The sequence below is a fragment of the Panthera pardus genome, unplaced genomic scaffold, assembly GCF_024362965.1.
Source record: "Panthera pardus isolate Hobbes unplaced genomic scaffold, ASM2436296v1 HiC_scaffold_4, whole genome shotgun sequence".
Classification (NCBI taxonomy): Eukaryota; Metazoa; Chordata; class Mammalia; order Carnivora; family Felidae; genus Panthera; species Panthera pardus.
Window position 1 is genome coordinate 7,350,560 of NW_026526969.1, and position 17,178 is coordinate 7,367,737.

The following is a 17,178-nucleotide window of genomic DNA, read 5'->3' on the forward strand; positions in this document are numbered from 1 at the left end:
TGCCCATAGTCCTGTCCCAGTCCTGTTGCATCTGAGCTGGTGACTGCTGCTGCCATGTGAGCCCCAGGGCACTCAGAGGCAACCTTAAGATGTCTGTAGGCCTTGGCCTCACAGCAGGATAGGGGTTGGCCGCCGGGGTTGCCGAGGGTGACAGGTGATACTTGGCTGCTTCCCTTCAGTGGAGTTCAGCCGGAATGGACAGGTTGGGAGGACAGAGAGAACTGAGTCACGTGGCAGACCTTCGGGCCCGGCTTGGCCTCTCTGCAGATCGCTGTGCCGCCCCTGTACCAGCCAGGGTGCCAGCACAGTCAGTTGAGAGGTCACGGGGTTTTTTGTTTGATTTTAAACATGTTAGATCGTGGAGACTTTTGCTCATAAACCTGATTTTCCTACTTGATGCTCGCCTCCTGGTACCTCTCCCCTTGGATGGAAATGGCTTGAGGAGTTTCTGGTGTAGGACATCTTCACAGGGATGCTCTCAGGATCGGGTTTCTGTGCAAGGAGGGACCTGCTGTGTGACAGCGGGCTGAGCTGAGCCCCTGTGGGCTCTTCCCCACCTCGACAGCCAGACAGCGTGCCTGGGTGCTCTCTCGGCACCGGCTGAGACTAGGTGCTCTGCTCTGCCTCAGGACGGGAGTTTGCAGTGTCCTTCCTGCAAAACCATCTACGGAGAGAAAACCGGGACCCAGCCCCAGGGAAAGATGGAGGTGTTCAAGTTCCAGGTGTCCCTCCCTGGCCATGAGGACTGTGGGACGATACTTATAGTTTACAACATTCCTCACGGCATCCAGGTAAGGGCCCCCAGCACAGGAGGAGCCTCCTCAGACCGTTCTGGACTCGGTCCCTCTCGCTCTGGGACACACTTCTTCCTACCCTGCCCCTCTCCCTGTAGTCTGCCTTCCCCCGCCCCCCCCCCCCCCCGCCCCCTACCCCAGGCACTCAGGATGCCCGGGCTTCCCAAGTTCAGGCTCTCAGGAACCGGGGGCACTGGTGTCTGGAGGTGGAACAAGCTCTTAGGGCTGTGGAAGCAAAGAGATGGCCTCCGGCCCTTTCCTGACGCAGGGAGGGCATCCTGGAGGCAGAGACATCCTGGCTGGACTTGTGCTGGGCGGGAAGCCAAGTGTATAAGCAGGAAGAACACTTGTGTTGAAGGTCTGGATAGTGGAAGAACCCAGAGGGCAGGGAGGTGCCAATACTGAGGACTGTCCTTGAGAGACCAGCTCGGTGGCCAGATCCAGGCCTGTGGCAGGGCTGTGTCCGATGTCAAGAGCAAGACAGGAGCCCGAGCAGAAGGTCGCAGTAGAGACCCAGACAGGAGCCCTGGACCCTTAGGCCTCCTGCTTGGGCCAGGACTGACCTCAGAGCTGGTGGCGGGTGGGGAAGATACAGGGCTGTGGAGGCCAGGACCCAGGTGACCTGTCTATGACAGATGGAGAGTCCCTCTTTCGTTTAACCATACACTTTTCCCTGGTTTCCCTCCATTTCTTCTCAGTGGGTTGTAGTGAATTTTAAAAACATTCCAGACAGCCCCAGAACCACAGAGCAGGAGGGGAGTGTGGAGTATATGTGGCGTGTCTCTGAGTGGCAGAGGGCACGGGCAAGGATCCCCCACTGTTCCAGCCGCCCACCCTTCCGTCCAGTTTGCTGCCACTGTCTCCGGCCCCGCCATGGCACCATCTCGAGCAAGGAGCGAGGGTGTCAGGAAGGGAGGCCTGGCCTTCTAGGCCAAAGAGCCCAGTGCCCAGCGGAATGGGAGCCCCAGCCTTTGATGAATTCCAGTCTCATCAGGACATTTGCAGGAGCGTGTGATGCCAAGCCGAATGGCGTGGGGTCAGGGAAGGTGGTCGCCGGAGGCAGGCCACGTCATGTTGGGTCTCTGAGGGGCAAGATTCGAGACAGCGATCTGTTTGGTCACTTGAGTGCAGACAAATCTCCGGCTAGGGAGGTGAAGGGCGGGCTGGGCTGTGAGGGCCTCTGCAGCTGCTGGGCCCCTCTCAGGGTACCCTGCCTCCTTGTGTCTGTGTTCCTCCTGCAGGGCCCAGAGCACCCCAACCCCGGGAAGCCATTCACTGCCAGGGGCTTTCCCCGTCAGTGCTACCTTCCGGACAATGCCCAGGGCCGCAAGGTAAGGCCCCACCACCCTGGGGGCACCCCCCGCCCTCTGCTGGCAGGGCTTGGCCTGGCTGCTCGTGGGCTGTTCGAGCAGGTGGGATGGGGAGGGCCCAGCTTGGTGGCCATACCTGCTCTGCCCTGTTCACCTTCTTCTGGGGCTGGCTGGGGTGCTGGCCACTCCTTCCCGGGGCTGCCTGCTATCTGTGAGGCATCCTTGACCAGGAGAGACGACCAGCAGGGAGGGGAGGCCACTTCTAGCAACCTCTCTGGCCGGGTCACCTGCTCTTGAGTCAGGCTAGTGTGACGCGTTGGGCAGAGTGGGGACAGGGGAACAGGACTGGGTGACCGTGATGGCCTGCAAGCAACCTCTGTATTGCAACCCAGGAGAGCATTCTGGTCAGAGGAGCAGCTTGAGTGGCAGCTTTGAGAGTCGCAGAGGTGGGCTGGGCTGGAGGGTGTGAGGCGTCTGGGGAGGATCAGATCCGAGGGAGGGAGGGAGGGAGAGAGAGAGAGAGTGAGAGAGAGAGAGAGAGAGAGAGAGTGTGTGTGTGTGTGTGTGTGTGTGTGTGTGTGTGTGTGTGTGTCGGGGGGCAGTGAGGTGTCGGGCGCCCTCTGGCTGCTGTGAGCCTGGCCTGGGGAGAGGCTGACTTGGAAGTAGGGCAGAGTTAGCCTGGCCCCGGGTGTGGCTTGAGCGGCAGCAGAGCAGTGGATGGCGGCGCCCTCTGAGGTGGGGGGTCCTCCTGGGCAGTCAGGTCAGCACATGGAGTTCCGGGGGGTGGGGGGGAGTGGTCAAGACTGGGGCTGGAGGCTGAGGATCCCGACAGATGGGGCCCCGGCCCGGGACTGCGGATGAGATCGCTTGGGAGAGCGGCCCAACCTCAGCCTGCCAGTGGCTCGCAGTAAAGGCCAAAGGGACAGAGAGCCTCGCCCCTCAGTGTGCCCCACCCCGCAGCTGGCATTTGGTGGGTGGCTGCTCCTGCCGTCCTGGCCCTCACTGCTGGGGAGATCAGACCAGGGGAGGAGGGGGAGCCGCAGATGCTCTCACCCTGTCACCTGGCCACCCACCTCTCCAGAGTGAAAAACCCGTGCCCAGGTTTGCACTTGTTCACCAGGCCCTCCCTCCTTTCCCCTCCCCCCCTTTCCTCGAGGGCAGGTCCTGGAGCTGCTGAAAGTGGCCTGGAAGAGGCGACTGATCTTCACGGTAGGGACATCCAGCACCACGGGAGAGACCGACACAGTGGTGTGGAACGAGATCCACCACAAGACAGAGATGGACCGCAATGTGACAGGCCATGGCTACCCGGACCCCAACTACCTGCAGAATGTGCTGGCTGAGCTGGCCGCCCAGGGGGTGACCGAAGACTGCCTGGAGCAGCAGTGAGCCCCGGGCCTGGCCAGCCCCATCCCGCCCCGCCGCGCCTGCCTCTGGCAGCCAGCTGCCCTCTCCCCCTGCTGCCGGCTGGGCTGCCCCGGGATGGGCAGGCGGGAAGGTGCCTTTCCTCAGAGGCTGCGAGGTTTGTGGGGGCCCGCCTTCTGCCCCCATCCTCCCCTCCAGGCCCAGATCTACAGGCGAATCAGGCAGGCCTGGGGAGTTGTACGTGTGGGGGCTTAAGATGCAGCTACCTCAGTGCGTGGGGCCCCCTGCCGCTGGCGGGCTGCTTCGGGGCCGTAGTGCCGGGGGCCTGGCGTGGGGTGAGGCGAGACTGCCCCGTCCCCCATCGTAGCCAGGGCAGGCGTGGGTTCTGGGTCAGCTTCTCATACCTCAGATGTTCTGTTTGCAATAAATGCCCTATAGCCAAAGTCAGCAGGCCCTGGTGTGTTTTTGGTGGAGAGGTTTTTTTTTGTGTGTGTGTGTGTGTGTGTGTGTGTGTGTGTGTGTGTGTGTGTGTGTTCTGATGTGAGAAGGCAGCACACACATACGTGCCCTGCTGCATCAGGGCAGGAGGGAGCTCACACGCTGCCCGTCCGACTCGCATTTTCCCCAGTGACGAAACAGGCCGCAGAGAGGGCCCAAGAGCCCGAGCACTGACCTTGCTGCTTCCCCGTCCCCGACTCCAGTTCTCGCCGTGTGCGGTACAGCAGCTCCGCCAGGCCCACCGTCCCGTTCACTACCACAGTAAAGCGCCACTCACATGTGGCTGGTGCCGCTGTCTTCCCTGTTATGGATGAGGAAACGGTCACGGATGCAGTGACCCGCCCCAGGTCGCAGGCTCATAGTAGGGCATAGAGCCGGGGCTGGAATTGGGCCAGGATTGGTTTGACGTCATCCTTGAAGTCCTAATTCTTCCCAGCCCTCTCAGGAACATCAAATACCCCAGCTTGCTGTCTGCCTGGGGGCGGTGATTGGGGCCTGGGGCTGCAGGGCCCCGGGGTGGGGGGGGGGGGGGCTTAGGGGGAGGGGGCAGGGTGGCACATCCTGAGTGGGCCAGGGGGAGGGGGCAGGGTGGCACATCCTGAGTGGGCCAGGGATACTTTTGCCTCCTTGAGGTCCTTTTCTCCGTAAGAAAAAAAATTAAGTTCTATTTCATGATGTGTTGGTTTAAAGCTGAGTGTATTATACATTAGAGCATTTTCTTCCATCTAAAAGTTTGAGTGTCTTGTGGCACTTGGCTCGCTCAGTTGGCAAAGCATGCAACTCTAGATCTCGGGGTCGCGAGTTCGAGCCCCACAGCAGGTGTAGAGATTACTTAAAAATAAAATATTAAAAAAAAGAAAGAAGGCAGTTACCCTGTGACTCAGCAATTCCACCCCAGGTGTGTATCCGAGAACGGAAAACAGGTCCACACAAAACTTGGGCATGAGCGCGCTTGACAGCCTTACTTACAGAAGCCAAACAGCGGGAATGGGTGTCAGCGGAGGAGCCGGTGAATAAAATGCCTGGTTTCCATCCGGCGGGATGAAAGTTCCGCAGCCCTGAGAAGAACGAACTCCCGCCTCGTGCTATTGCGTGGATGAACCTGGACAACAGGATGCTAGGTGACAGAGACCAGACGCAAGATGCCAGGTGTGTGATTCCGTTGCTGTGAAATGTCAGGCACAGGCAAGTCTGTAGAGGCAGAGAGCAGGTGCGAGGTTGCCAGGGGAGCCGGGAATGGGGAGTGACTTTCAATGGGTACAGACTGTCCTCTTGGGGTGTTGCAAATGTGCTGACCTTGGTGATGCTTGCACAACCTTGTGAAAACCCGCTGAGCTGTACGCTTTAAAAGGATGAAGTTTATACCGTGTGAATTATATCTTCTTTTGAATTATGTCTTAATTGAAAAAAAATAGAGCCAAAGGGAGTAAAGTAAGTGGAGGCTTGTCAGCTGTCAGAGGTCCTTCGTCTGACTCCAGATTCTTCCTTCAGACAAGAATGTGGCCTTGTGGAGGGAGGGCAGGGCGCAGAGATGGCGGCAGGACCAGGGGGGCTGTGGTGGGGCTGGAGCTGGACAGGTCGGGACCTCTGCTCTGTTCCCCACTCCCTGGGTGGGGATGGAAGGCCAGAGGGAGGCTCCTGGCACCTGGGGTGTGGAATCTCAGGCATGTGGCCCTGAGCCCATGTTTCCAGAGACTGGGTCCTCTCCAGGGCTGGGAGGCTGGGTGGGACCCCTGTTCAGACATGGGAGTCTCTGGCCTCCTGGCTGGCATCTGGGGGTCCGGTGGCATCCGCCTCCCTCCCGGCAGTGGGGCCTGGCACTGGCCTGCCCCACCCTGCAGCCCTGCCTAGCTCCCTCCTCATGGTAGGCTGGGCCAGTGGGAGGGGTGGGGTGCATTTACATTTTCAGGTCTTTCCAGCCCTCGGCCAGCCTGGAAGCCTGACTAACCAGCTCCTCCAGGGTCAAGGTGTTGGAGGAGGGGGTGCAGCAGGAGGTGGCCAGATCGCCCTGGGCTGTGGATGTGGAAGAAGCCCCAGCTTGGGCAGCCATCATGGGGCTCTCCCAGAGGCAGCCTGGCCCATTGCTGTCTCTCCTCCTCATGGGGGCGCTGGTCTGGCCCCCGCCCTGTATGAGCCTGGGTGAGTGGGGGTCCTGGGATGAATTCACAGACCCTGGGAGCCCACCCCTCCAACTGGGAAAGGCAGCCCCAGGGAAGGCAGGCCCCAGGACCCTCATGCTTATCTCTGTGACTACAGAGCTGATCCCCTACACGCCGCAGATCACAGCCTGGGACCTGGAAGGGAAGGTCACAGCCACCACGTTCTCCCTGGAGCAGCCACGCTGTGTCCTGGATGGGCATGCCACTGTTGCCAACACCATCTGGCTGGTGGTGGCCTTCAGCAACGGTGCGTCATGGTGCGGGTCTGGGGCTGAGGAGAGCTGCAGGGAGGCGGACTGGGCGTGGGGCTTTATCCTGGGGGGCTCCGGGAGGGTAACAAAGTGACCTGATTTGTGTCTGGAGGGAGCCTCTGGGCCCGAAGGCATGGACAGCCAGGGTGGGAGGCCTTGGACCCAGCCTGGGGCTATGCCCTCTAGCCCCATCCGTCTGTCCCTTTCTCCTGCAGCCTCCAGGGACTTCCGGAACCCACAGACGCTGGCTGAGATCCCAGCCTTCCCACGGCTGCTGACCGATGGCCACTATATGACGCTGCCCCTGTCCCTGGACCAGCTGCCCTGTGAGGACCCCGTGGTGGGCGGCAGGGGCATCCCCCTGCTTCGGGTGGGCAATGACCCTGGCTGCCTTGCTGACCTCCGTGAGCCACCCTTCTGCAACACCCCCCTCCCCAGCCCTGGACCTTACAGGTGAGTCATTCTGCCTGGACCCTGGGACAGGGCCTGTACTGGGGGAGAAGGGGTCTGGGGGAACAGGGCTGCCCTCCCTAGCCTCCCCCTAGGGCCCCATCCTGGCGGCAGGCTCCTCCCCTTCACAAGCCTTGCGGGGGTCAGGGAGCAACGCTCATCCAAGCTGGGGGGCAGGCAGAATGTGGCCTTTCCAGGAGACCTGCCCACGAGGAAGTGGGCACCGCAGGGCTTGTGGGGGCAGGGTGGGGTCTCAGGCCCAGAGTCAGGGGTGGGGAGCTGCCGGGCTGCAGCCACTAGCCCCGGGGTGGATCTGGTAGGAATCTGAGCCCAGGGCTGAGTCCAGACCCAATCAGTGGGTACAAGACAGGGGAACAGGAAATAAGCCTACTGCTCACTTTTACAGGTGAAGAAACTGAGGCACAGGGCACCAAGGGCTTGTCAGGGTCACGGGGGGAGCCAGAGTGAGAGAGCAGGTGTCCAGATGAGGGCTGCCTGGGCCACAGGACAGGACCAGGTGTCCTCAGGGAGACCAAGTCCAGCTGGGAGAACCAGCATGGGGCGCAGGGAAGGTGGGGCTTGGTGTGGGCTGGACCGGCACCTCCGTTAACCGCCTCCCTCTGCCCTCTCCCCGGGCCCGGCCCTGACAGAACCGCCTTCCTACCTCCCCCCATGCCCACTTCCTGGCTCAGCCTCATCTTAACCTCCTGCCCCCATTCCTAGCAGCCACCAGCGCTGGCTGCCCTCCACGCCAGCCTGCCTGGGCCCCTCCATGCTCAGACATCTGCCAAGCCCCCCACCTGGCACAAAGATACAACCTGAGCTCCTCTGCATGGCCTCTGGTGCCCTCGGGTCTCAGCCTGCCTCTCCTTGTGATCCCAGGCTCTTGAACACCCCTCTCCTCCCTGGGCTTTTGCTTAGGGTGCCTGACCCTACTGGGGAGACTTCTATGGCTTTCTAGATGTCACTTGGCCAGCTGTTCTCTACAAGGCCCGGGGCCCCCAGCCCCATCTGACTCCCTGAGGCACTCTGTATGGGACAGTGATGGGGGCCCCCTAAACCTGATGGGGAGTCTGGAGAGCAATGGCTCAGGTGGACTGGGGCTGCTGGCAGAGGTTACTGTGGCCAGAGAGGTCTTGGGGGGTTCTCAGAGCAGGACCAGGCCATGGCTGGCCCTGACAGGCCCTACAAGAGCCCAGCCCAGAACTGCCTGGGGCTTGGCTGCTTTGGTCACCAGGCCCAGGGCAGTTCAGGCTCTGAGCCCCACTCCTTCTCCTCTCCCCAGGGTGAAGTTCCTCCTGATGGACGCCAGCGGCTCACCCCAGGCCGAGACCAGGTGGTCCGACCCCATTACTCTCCACCAAGGTAGCGTAGGAGGGCGGGGCGTGCTCTGGCTCCAGGCTGCCCCTGTGGACGAGTCACCCTCTGCCCAGTGGTCCTGCTCAGCTGGCCCTTCCCTCTGCTGCCATGAGACTGGGGGCCTGGAGGAAGTCTCCAAGTCCAGCCCATCCCCCAAAAAGAACCTCATGCTGGGGGCAAGGAGGCACTGGGTCAGCCTCACTGGCAGAGACACCAGCTGTGTCCATCCACATCAACACAACCTCGGGTGCCCAGGTCCCAGCCCAGTTGTGGGCAGAAACAGTCTTCCCCTCCAATGGGGAGCCAGCCCTGGGCCAAGCGCTGCCAGGTGGAGAAGGGCCAGGGCACAAAGAGGCTGGGGTCAGAGTCAGGGCCGCAGGTTCTGGGAGACTTCCCTCAGCGGGGCCCTAAAGGGCTGGTGATGGACCAGGCCGAGGAAACTGCATGTAGGAAGGCCAGTGCCCCGGGGTGAGGGACACCTGGGAGACGGGCTGTAGAGGCTGGGTGTTGGCGGGGGTGGAGGGTCTTGTCATCTGAAGGCCTTGAATGCCACGCTCCAGGAAACGAGGCGGCCACCGGTCGGTCCTGAGGTCGGCTGCAGCTCTGCCCACTGTGCGCAGTGCAGTGGGGTGGGCGTGTTGGCAAGAACAGCCTAGAAAGTGAGACTAAGAAAAAAGGCTGGAGCGGTGGTGGGTGGTCCGGGCTGGGAGGGCACTGATGCCCTGCTGGGATGGACAAATGGGGTGGGCTCAGGAGGCTGTCTTGGGACTCGAGGCAGTCAGGCCTTGAGCATGAGTCTGGAGGGGGAAGTGACTGCCCTGGGCTGGAGGGGCAGCCTCTGAGCGTACGCTGTGTGCAGGGAAGGCCCCAGGCTCTATCGACACGTGGCCAGGGCGGCGAAGCGGTGACATGATTGTCATCGCCTCCATCCTCTCCTCTCTGGCCGGCCTCCTGCTCCTGGCCTTCCTGGCTGCGTCCACCGTGCGCTTGTGAGTGCTGACATCCCCCTGGGCCCCTCTTCCACCCAGAGCCCCTTCCCTCTCACTGGTCCCAGCACCTGAAAGCCCTCCAGGAACACTGCGGCTGAGTTGGCGGTTCCCCTTCCAGGGGTGTGCGGGAAATTTCCGCCCTGAGTATCTCTCGCCTGGACAGCAGGGAGGTGGGCCAGAGGCTCCTCTGATGACAGGTTCAGAGAAGGGGCCACCTTGCTCTGCCCTGTCCTTCAGCGTGTCCTTGGCCCCAGCCTTACTCCTCCCAGGCCGTGTTTTCTCTCCAAGGAGGCTTCAGTGAACTGAAACCAGGGTATTCGGGGCAACCACCTGGAGGAGGTGGGCCAGAAGCAGGTTCTGGAAGGAAGGAAAGGGAGAGGCTGCGGGAGGAGGCCCTGACTTGGCAGATGGCTCCCCACAGCAGGGACCCAGTCTGGTCTCCTCTCCCCATCCAGCTCCAGCCTGTGGTGGCCGGAGGAAGTCCCGGAGCAGCTGCGGATTGGCTCCTTCAAGGGGAAGCGCTACATGACCCACCACATCCCACCCACTGAGGCCGCCACCCTGCCCGTGGGCTATGAGCCTGGCCTGGACCCCCTCCCCAGCCTCAGCCCCTAGCCTGGTGGAAGGGGCTGGGGCGGGGCCCTGGGAAGTTGGGGGCCACGTACGCAGTGCGCATTCCCAGCTCCTGCGCCCACATGCCCCTCCCCATTGCGCCGCCCCACCCGCCCGATGTCCCACCACCTGCAGCCCTGCCTTTGCCTTTCCCATTCTGCCCTCTCCAGGCAACTGAAGTTGCATCAAGTCTGGGGGGAGGGCCATGGTCAGGCCAGCATGCAGCCCCCACTTCCACCCCTACCTCTGTGAGAGGTAACGTGGAGAGGCCACACTGACCAGAAGCTTCCAGGCTCCAGGAGGGGCCCAGTGGGGGGCCTTGCTCTGCCCTGTGCAGGGGACTGGGCCAGGCCCATCACCGGGTGCATGAAGTCCGAGCCTCCCTCTGTCTCTCTGTCCCACCTTCCAGTGGCTGGGGCTGCAGTGAAGCCTTCAGAGGCATCTCCATTGTCCCCCAGGCGGGGGCACTTTCTGAGGGTGGCCAGAAGTTCAGAGCGTAGAGGCACATTGTGGCCGTCTGACCACTGATTCCACCACTTCCAACCCTATTGCACACACAGATGGCTTACTCATTCTCGCTCCACCAACATTTATTGAGCACCTGCTGTATGCCACTGCCAGTGTCAGACATGGAGCCTCAGGAGGAACCAGTCCTGAACTTGGGGAGCTCACTCACCACTCTGGACCTGAGATGACCACGTGTCCAGATGTGACCTGTTACTGTTAGGGCTGTCAGATTGTCACATACCCTCGGGTTCAAGCTCCTTAGATGTTCACCCCAATGGGCTCTCTGAGGCCCCGGAGCCCCCCACCATCAGGCAGTACACACTTTAGACTTCCCCCTAGCGTCCGACTTCTCGCAGGGCCGGTGGGTCCAGCTTTGGCCACACGGTGGCGCCGGTGCGCCGCAGCCGTCCGGCCCCGCGCACGCGCACTCGTATTCACAGACCCGCCTGAGGCAATTGACTGGCAGGTTCCAGCGGTGACCTGATGCTGAGGAGCCGTCGCCACTTTCTGGAGGTCAGGACTCCAGACTTCATCTGGGTCAAGCCAGAGGGATGAGCAGTCACGCACTCGCTTGAGGGCCGTCCAGTCTACACAACCGCCACCATTTTCTAGATGGAGGAACTGAGGCTGGGCGACTTGTCCTCCACGCTCTGCCCACTGCCTCCCCCCCCCCCACCACGCCCCTCTTGTCCCTGGGCATCTCCCATCTTATTCGGTGGGACCGCGGCTCCCAGCATGCAGGCCCCCCGCCCCTGCACGGCGCCCGGCCGTGACCCATGTGTACCCGCCCTCCTCAGAGGTGAATAAACGCGGTCTCCGTCCCCCTAGCGGTGCCCGCGCTGGTGTGGGGAAAGGGGCATCTGCGCCCGGGGCCCAGCCCCGCTTCACCCCTTCCACCCCGGGGTCTGCCCCGAGCCTGTCCTTTTGACGCACAGCCCTAACTGCATTTTCGAGGTGCCCCATCTCCTAATAGACCCCAGGGAAACCCATCCTTGCATTTCAGGGCCAAGAGGCCACCGCTAATGCAGCTTCCGCGGATTTAGCAGTACTGTCTCCCAGGCAAACACTTCAGGGAGGTTTTGCTTTCAAAACCCATGAAGCCCTGGTCCCTAGTGGTTTATCCTCCATCCTACTTGCAGCCCCTTCGGCCGCAATACCTCCAGGTGCAGGCAGAAGCCGATTCAAATGCAGTCAGGAGCTCAGGCTCCGGTGTCCTGGGTGACATCTGGCCATGGGAGCCAGCCGCTTTGGGCAGCCGCTTTTGAAATGCTGCTGCTGTGGAACCTAGGTCCCTCTTGGCCTCTAAGCGTTCCAAGTGCCTCCCACCCTCACCAGCTGTGTCCAACAGCGCCTGTCTCGCGCTGTCCTGTCCAGGCCTGGCTCCAGCGCCAGATGGAGAGGCCCTCTGGGCCCAGACACCCAGCTCGGGTATGGCGAGGAGGAAAAGGGTTCCACTGGTGTTGGCTGAGTGAAAACATGAACGAACCAGCTCAGGGCCGGAAGATCAGGCAGCAGCAGGAATTGCCCCGAGCTCCTGTGTGTCCCAGGGCCCTCTTGTGGCTTATTCTTAGTGCCGGAACCTGTGCTGATCCCAGGCACAGCCCCAGCGATGTCCCCTGTGCGTGCAGGGCACCCCGGAGCCCTGTGAGGAGCTGTGCTTGCCCCATCCGACCATGTGGGGCTTGACTGTGAAGACGGGCCCAAAACAGACACTACAGCACAGTAGGTGAAGCGTGGCTGTGGGGGGGGGGGTGACCCCACCTGAGGTCAAGGGGGCTTCCCAAGGGTGACTTCTGAGAGGAGTCTTTAGGGGCACAAGGAAGTGAGTCAAGTAGGAGGGGAGGGAGGGAGGAAGAGAGAGCGAGAGAGTCAGGGAGACCAGGTGTGAATAGTCTCCCCCTCGGTGGCACAAATGGTGCCCCGGGGGGCTGGCAGCAGGGACTAGGAGACCGGAGCCAGGAGGAGGCCAGAGCAAGGGGGACTGGCCTGGTCTTCCAGGCAAATGGAACCGGGCCTGAACCAGGGCAGACAAAGGAAGTTGGAGAGGAGGAGGTGGATTCCAGAATATTCAGGAGGTGACCCAAGGAACTGGGACTTCGTAGATGAGAGAGATGCCCCAGGAGAGGCCATGCTCGGGTTTCTGATGGGGGTGGGGGGGGGTGGGGTGTGTGACTGGAAAATGGAGGCGCTTTCTGTTCTGAAAGTGGTTCCGTCCCCCAGCTTGCTTCAGAGCAGACTTCTGGAAAAGGGGGTTCTGGGGACACCATCTTAGCAGATGGGTGCGCTCAGAAGAACGTTAACAAGTCGTTAATATTTTACGAGCCTGTCCTGGGTCAGGGGGAGGCCACCCTGTGACTCCGCCAGACTGGGGGTCTGTTCTGGCCCAGGGCTGTGGTGACCAGCACGCCAGGGTGTCGCAGAAGCCACTTGGAGAAAGGGCGGCAGGATTGGTCATGGCCAGCACGGGCCCTGAGGAAGCACGTCGGGGCATTCTGCCCCAGAGTCACGCTCCAGAGGGTTACCAGCTGGACCCCAGCTCTGCACGGGCCAGCTCGTGACAGCCTTGAGTAGAGCCTGTAGTGACAGCCATGTGATGGTGCATCTTTTATTAAATAGCGTTTAAAATTTTTCCCCAGGGCTATATTTGAGGGAAGGCCTCCAAATCCGTTGGCGTGTAAGGTAATGGCTCAGTGGCAAAAAACAAGTTCATTGTTAAAAAGAAAAAAACAGCAGCAGTTGTGGGGGTGATGACTCTCAGATGACTCATCAGACCAGAAATCGAAAGGATCAGGATGACAGCAGGTGGAAACCAAGTGGGGCGGGGGGGGGGGGGGCACTGAGCACTCCCTCGCACCCCCTGGGTTCACTTCGTCTGTGCCTCTGAACCACCTATTCCTGCCCGTTGTCCCTGCAATCCCCAGCCAGCCCCCTCCCGCCTCTAGCAGCGTTCCTGACCCCCATAGCCCTCCTCCTCTCAGTATCCAGAGGGACCAGATTGTGAACCTGATGGTGTTCACCTTTGCTCCCGACTTGCAGTCACTTCCTGCTCCAAGACCAGAGTCTAGATTCACCATCTCAGTTTTGAGGGCCCGTTGATCCATCCCTTATTCCCTGTGTTCTGGCCACACAGGTCCCTGGTTAGCCCTGCTGCCACAGGGCCTTTGCACTTGCTTTCCCCCCTCAGTGTAAGACACTTCTCTGCCTCGCTCCTCTAGATCATTCATCAGCTCCAGTGTGGCTTCTGCAGGGAAGCCCTTTCTGACCCTTCAGCTCTCCTGGAGCCCTCTTCTTTCTCAGCACGTTTTCCATTTTGTAGTTAGACATTTAAAAGGGTGACTTTTGCATCTCTCCCACTAAACTGTGAACTCCAGGAGGGCAGGGACCATGTCTGATTTGCTCACCAAGACGCCCCTGGAGCTAACACAGTGCCTGACTCCCCGTGGGTGCTTAATGAACATTTGTTGACTGACTGCCTTATAAAAGGCAAATATATGTTCACGTTCTTTTTTAAAAAATATCACCTTCAGGGGCACCTGGGTGGCTCAGTCGGTTAAGTGTCAGATTCTTGGTTTCAGCTCAGGTCATGATCTCCCAGTTTGTGAGTGTGAGCCCCACGTCGGGCTCTGTGCTGACAGCATGGAGTCTGCTTGGGATTCCCTCTCTGCCCCTCCCCTGCTCTCTCTCTCTCTCTTTCTCTCTCTCGGAATAAATAAATAAACTTAAAAAAATAATCAGCTTCATTGAGATAGAATTCAAATACCATGCGATATACCTACTTACAGTGTTCAGTTTGCTGAATTCTGGCATATTCGTAGACCTGTCCACTCATCATCAGTACTTCCAACTTCCGAATATTGTAATCATCCTAAAAGACACCCTGTGCCCCTGAGGCAGTCGCCTCTCTTTGTCCCTGGCAACCGCTTGTCTACTTCCTGAACATTTCCTAGAAACATGGTCCTTTGTGACTGGTGTCATTTTTTGGGAAAGGAAAACAGGAGCCCTGACGTTTGTCTGTCGTGGGTTCTGTCACTCACTGCTCCTCTCATTTGGCTGAATCACTTCTTAATCGTTTTTAACCGGACAGAACTGCATTCTGCCCAGAAGTGGAGTCTCTCTCACACACCCAGGAAACCGTCGGCGGGGGGGGGGGCTGAGGCTCCACAGGGCCCGGGAACCCCCACCCCAGTGTGCTCTCAGCCGCAAACAGTGGAACACTGGGACTAGGAAGCAACTGGAACAAGGAACCAACTTTGGTGAGCCAGGTGGGGAAGGAATGTTCTAGAAGAGCTCTGAGAGCCAGGGCTGGAGACCACATCAGGAATCCCAGTGCAGAACAAAGCTGCATTCCTTGGGTCCCACCATGCGAGCTTCTGGCCTGGTTGCCTCTGGAAGCTGGGCATGGCGGTCACTTCTTTGTCTGGTGTGGGTGCATGACTGGTGGGCACCCTGGCTGCACGGGAGGCTGGCAAGTCACACTCTCCTGCAGCTACAGTAGGAGCGCAGACTCAAGCCCCCAGCAGAAGCGGGCCTGTGCAGTGTCGTACCTGCTGTGGGTGAGGGGCCGCGTCCTTGAGAAGGGACACCGTTGTGTGACTCTCACGAAGACGTCCTGTGGCCAGTGCTGGCTCTGGGAGTGCACGTAGCAGGAAGGCAATGTCCCAGCCATAAGAAGGGTGTGGCAGGAGCTAGACAGTCAGGATGGCAGCCATCTATCCCCCCAGAAGGTGGCCGGGCCCAGTTTCACTAAATTCAGAGCTTTGCTGGGCTCTGTGACTGTCTGCCTTCTAGGAAGACCCCCAGGGCCAGTGTGGGGAAGAGCAAGGACCTCTCCAGGGTCGAGCCCTTGGACTTGTTACACCTCGCCTGCGAGCCTTAGTGTTCACGTCTGTACAATGGGTCAGTCATTCTCGTCACCCAGGGCTGCTGTGAGGGGCAGGGAGATGCGATGGTTCAAGGGGTCTGACGTGTAGATGTTCAATTAATGACTTTTTCTATTTTTCTCTGAGATACCTTTTGTTATTCCAGAGGAAGAGCTGTCACTTTGACCTTTCGTTGCCACCACCCCAGAGACCCCGCCCCCCTCCCCAGGATGGGGACACAAGAAAGCTTTGGGGGCTCGTCCCTCCCCGCTGTCCGTAGGAAGGCTTGGAGCACAGACCGGGCACAGCCAGCTCCTGGCCACGCGGCTGGGCAGCTGACCCCCGGCAGCCCAGCCCACTGGCTCCCTGGAACCCTCTCGGTCCCTGCCCCCAGCAGCCCTGGAAGCTGCCTGGCCTGAGGCGGAAGGCACCATGTTCTTGGGCGGGGGTCCCCATGAAACAGAAGCATAGGGACACAGCCCTCACCCCTCACTCTGTGGCCTGCCTCCCCCCACCCGCTCCTCCAAGGGGAGCGGGAGGAGGGGGCCGTTGCCGGGCACCCACTTCGGGGTAGGACAACACATCTGGGGCCCGGCCCGGCCCAGAGACCCTCCGGTCCTTACAGAGGCCTCAGATCCCGTCCCTGTCCTTAGAGAGTGTCCCACCCACAGGGGAATTGTGGGTGGGACGGAATTGTGTCTCTCAAAATTCGCATGTAGAAGCCCTAACCCTTAGTGCCTCGGAATGTAGGGTATCCGGAGATGGGGTCTCTAAGAGGGAATTCAGTTAAAGAGGTAATCAAGTAAGGCCTTTAGGGTGGGGTGCAATCCAGTCTGACTGGTGTCTTCATAAAAGATTAGGACAAGGAGTCACCAGGGATGCAGCGAAGAGGGAAGACCACGTGACCAGAGGACAGCCATCCGCCTGCCAAGGACAGAGGTCTCAGAAGAAACCAACCAAGTGGACTTGATCTTGACTTCCAGCCTCCAGAACTGTGACAAAATAGATGCTTGGTTTTTGTTTTTGTTTTTAAGTAGGCTCTATGCCGCTTGACATCACGACCCCCAGATCAAGAATCACATGTTACTTTTTTTTTTCTTTTTTAATGTCTATTTATTTTTGAGAGAGACAGAGACAGAGACAGAGTGCAAGCAGGGAAGGGGCAGAGAGAGAGGGAGACACGGAATCTGAAGCAGGCTCCAGGCTCTGAGCTGTCAGCACAGAGCCCGACGCGGGGCTCGAACTCACAGACCACGAGATCATGACGGGAGCCGAAGTCGGACGCTTAACTGAGCCACCCAAAGCCCCAAGAGTCGCGTGTTCTAACGACTGAGCCAGCCAGGCACCCTGATGATGCTTGTTTTTTGTTGTTGTTGTTGTTGTTTTTTGTTGATGCTTGTTTAAGCACCCTGATCTGTGGCTTTTTGCTGTGGCCGCCGAGGAGGCTAATCTACCCACCATTACAGCAGAGTGGGCAGGAGTAGTCACGGAGCTGGACCGCACGGAGTAGGGGTCAGGGGGAGACGTTTAACGTCCAGCCAACAGGTGAGCGGAGGCTTTTGTGCATAGAGGCTCGAAGTAGGACGGGGCTTGGGGGGTGCACTGGGCAGGCCGAGGCCTTCACAATGGACTTGGATGGGTGTAGGCCAGGATCTGCTCACAACCCCCGACCCAGCTCTCTGGGTGGCCTTCCCCTTCCCTCCCCATACAGAAGCCAGAAGCCACTACAGCCGTGTCCTCGTCCTCCCCTACCATCCCCCGCACCGGTCCTAGCCTGGACACCCCTGACTCCTGAGAGAGAGCCCCAGGAGCGAGACGGGAGCCTGGCATTCTCCTTTATACCTCGTTTGTCCCACCAGGCAACCCCTCCCTCCTCCCCTGGCCTCAGTTTCCCTCTGTAAAATGAGCGAAGACCTCCAAGCTTCTCGGCTCAGACCCTCCAGTCCTGGCTTCCCCCAAACCCCACTCCCTGTGGAGGACACAAGCTAGAGTTACCCACAGGAAAAGAATGTGTTGTCCTTGACA

General features: G+C 59.9%; 2 protein-coding genes across 5 annotated transcripts in view; both read left to right on the forward strand.

Moving 5' to 3' along the window:
• Positions 1 to 3,916, forward strand: part of DTX2 (deltex E3 ubiquitin ligase 2) — a 35,822-nt gene extending 31,906 nt beyond the window's left edge. For all 3 annotated transcript variants that reach the window (XM_019421628.2, XM_019421630.2, XM_019421629.2), the window contains 3 exons: positions 630 to 791; positions 2,036 to 2,125; positions 3,266 to 3,916. In XM_019421628.2, coding sequence (XP_019277173.2) covers positions 630 to 791; positions 2,036 to 2,125; positions 3,266 to 3,493 — 480 coding nt within the window. In that variant the 3' untranslated portion in view covers positions 3,494 to 3,916. The remainder of the gene's footprint in view (positions 1 to 629; positions 792 to 2,035; positions 2,126 to 3,265) is intronic.
• Positions 3,917 to 5,879: 1,963 nt separating this feature from the next.
• Positions 5,880 to 14,055, forward strand: UPK3B (uroplakin 3B). Of its 2 annotated transcripts, none has more exons than XM_053893976.1 (7): positions 5,880 to 6,106; positions 6,224 to 6,373; positions 6,593 to 6,830; positions 8,113 to 8,192; positions 9,046 to 9,175; positions 9,631 to 12,020; positions 12,931 to 14,055. In XM_053893976.1, the coding sequence occupies exons 1-6, from the start codon at positions 6,019 to 6,021 to the stop codon at positions 9,788 to 9,790; spliced, it is 846 nt and encodes a 281-aa protein (XP_053749951.1). In that variant the 5' UTR covers positions 5,880 to 6,018; the 3' UTR covers positions 9,791 to 12,020; positions 12,931 to 14,055. The 2 variants fall into 2 exon arrangements, with proteins under 2 accessions (XP_053749951.1, XP_019277171.2); XM_019421626.2 differs by having other exon boundaries at positions 9,631 to 12,016.
• Positions 14,056 to 17,178: the final 3,123 nt, after the last annotated feature.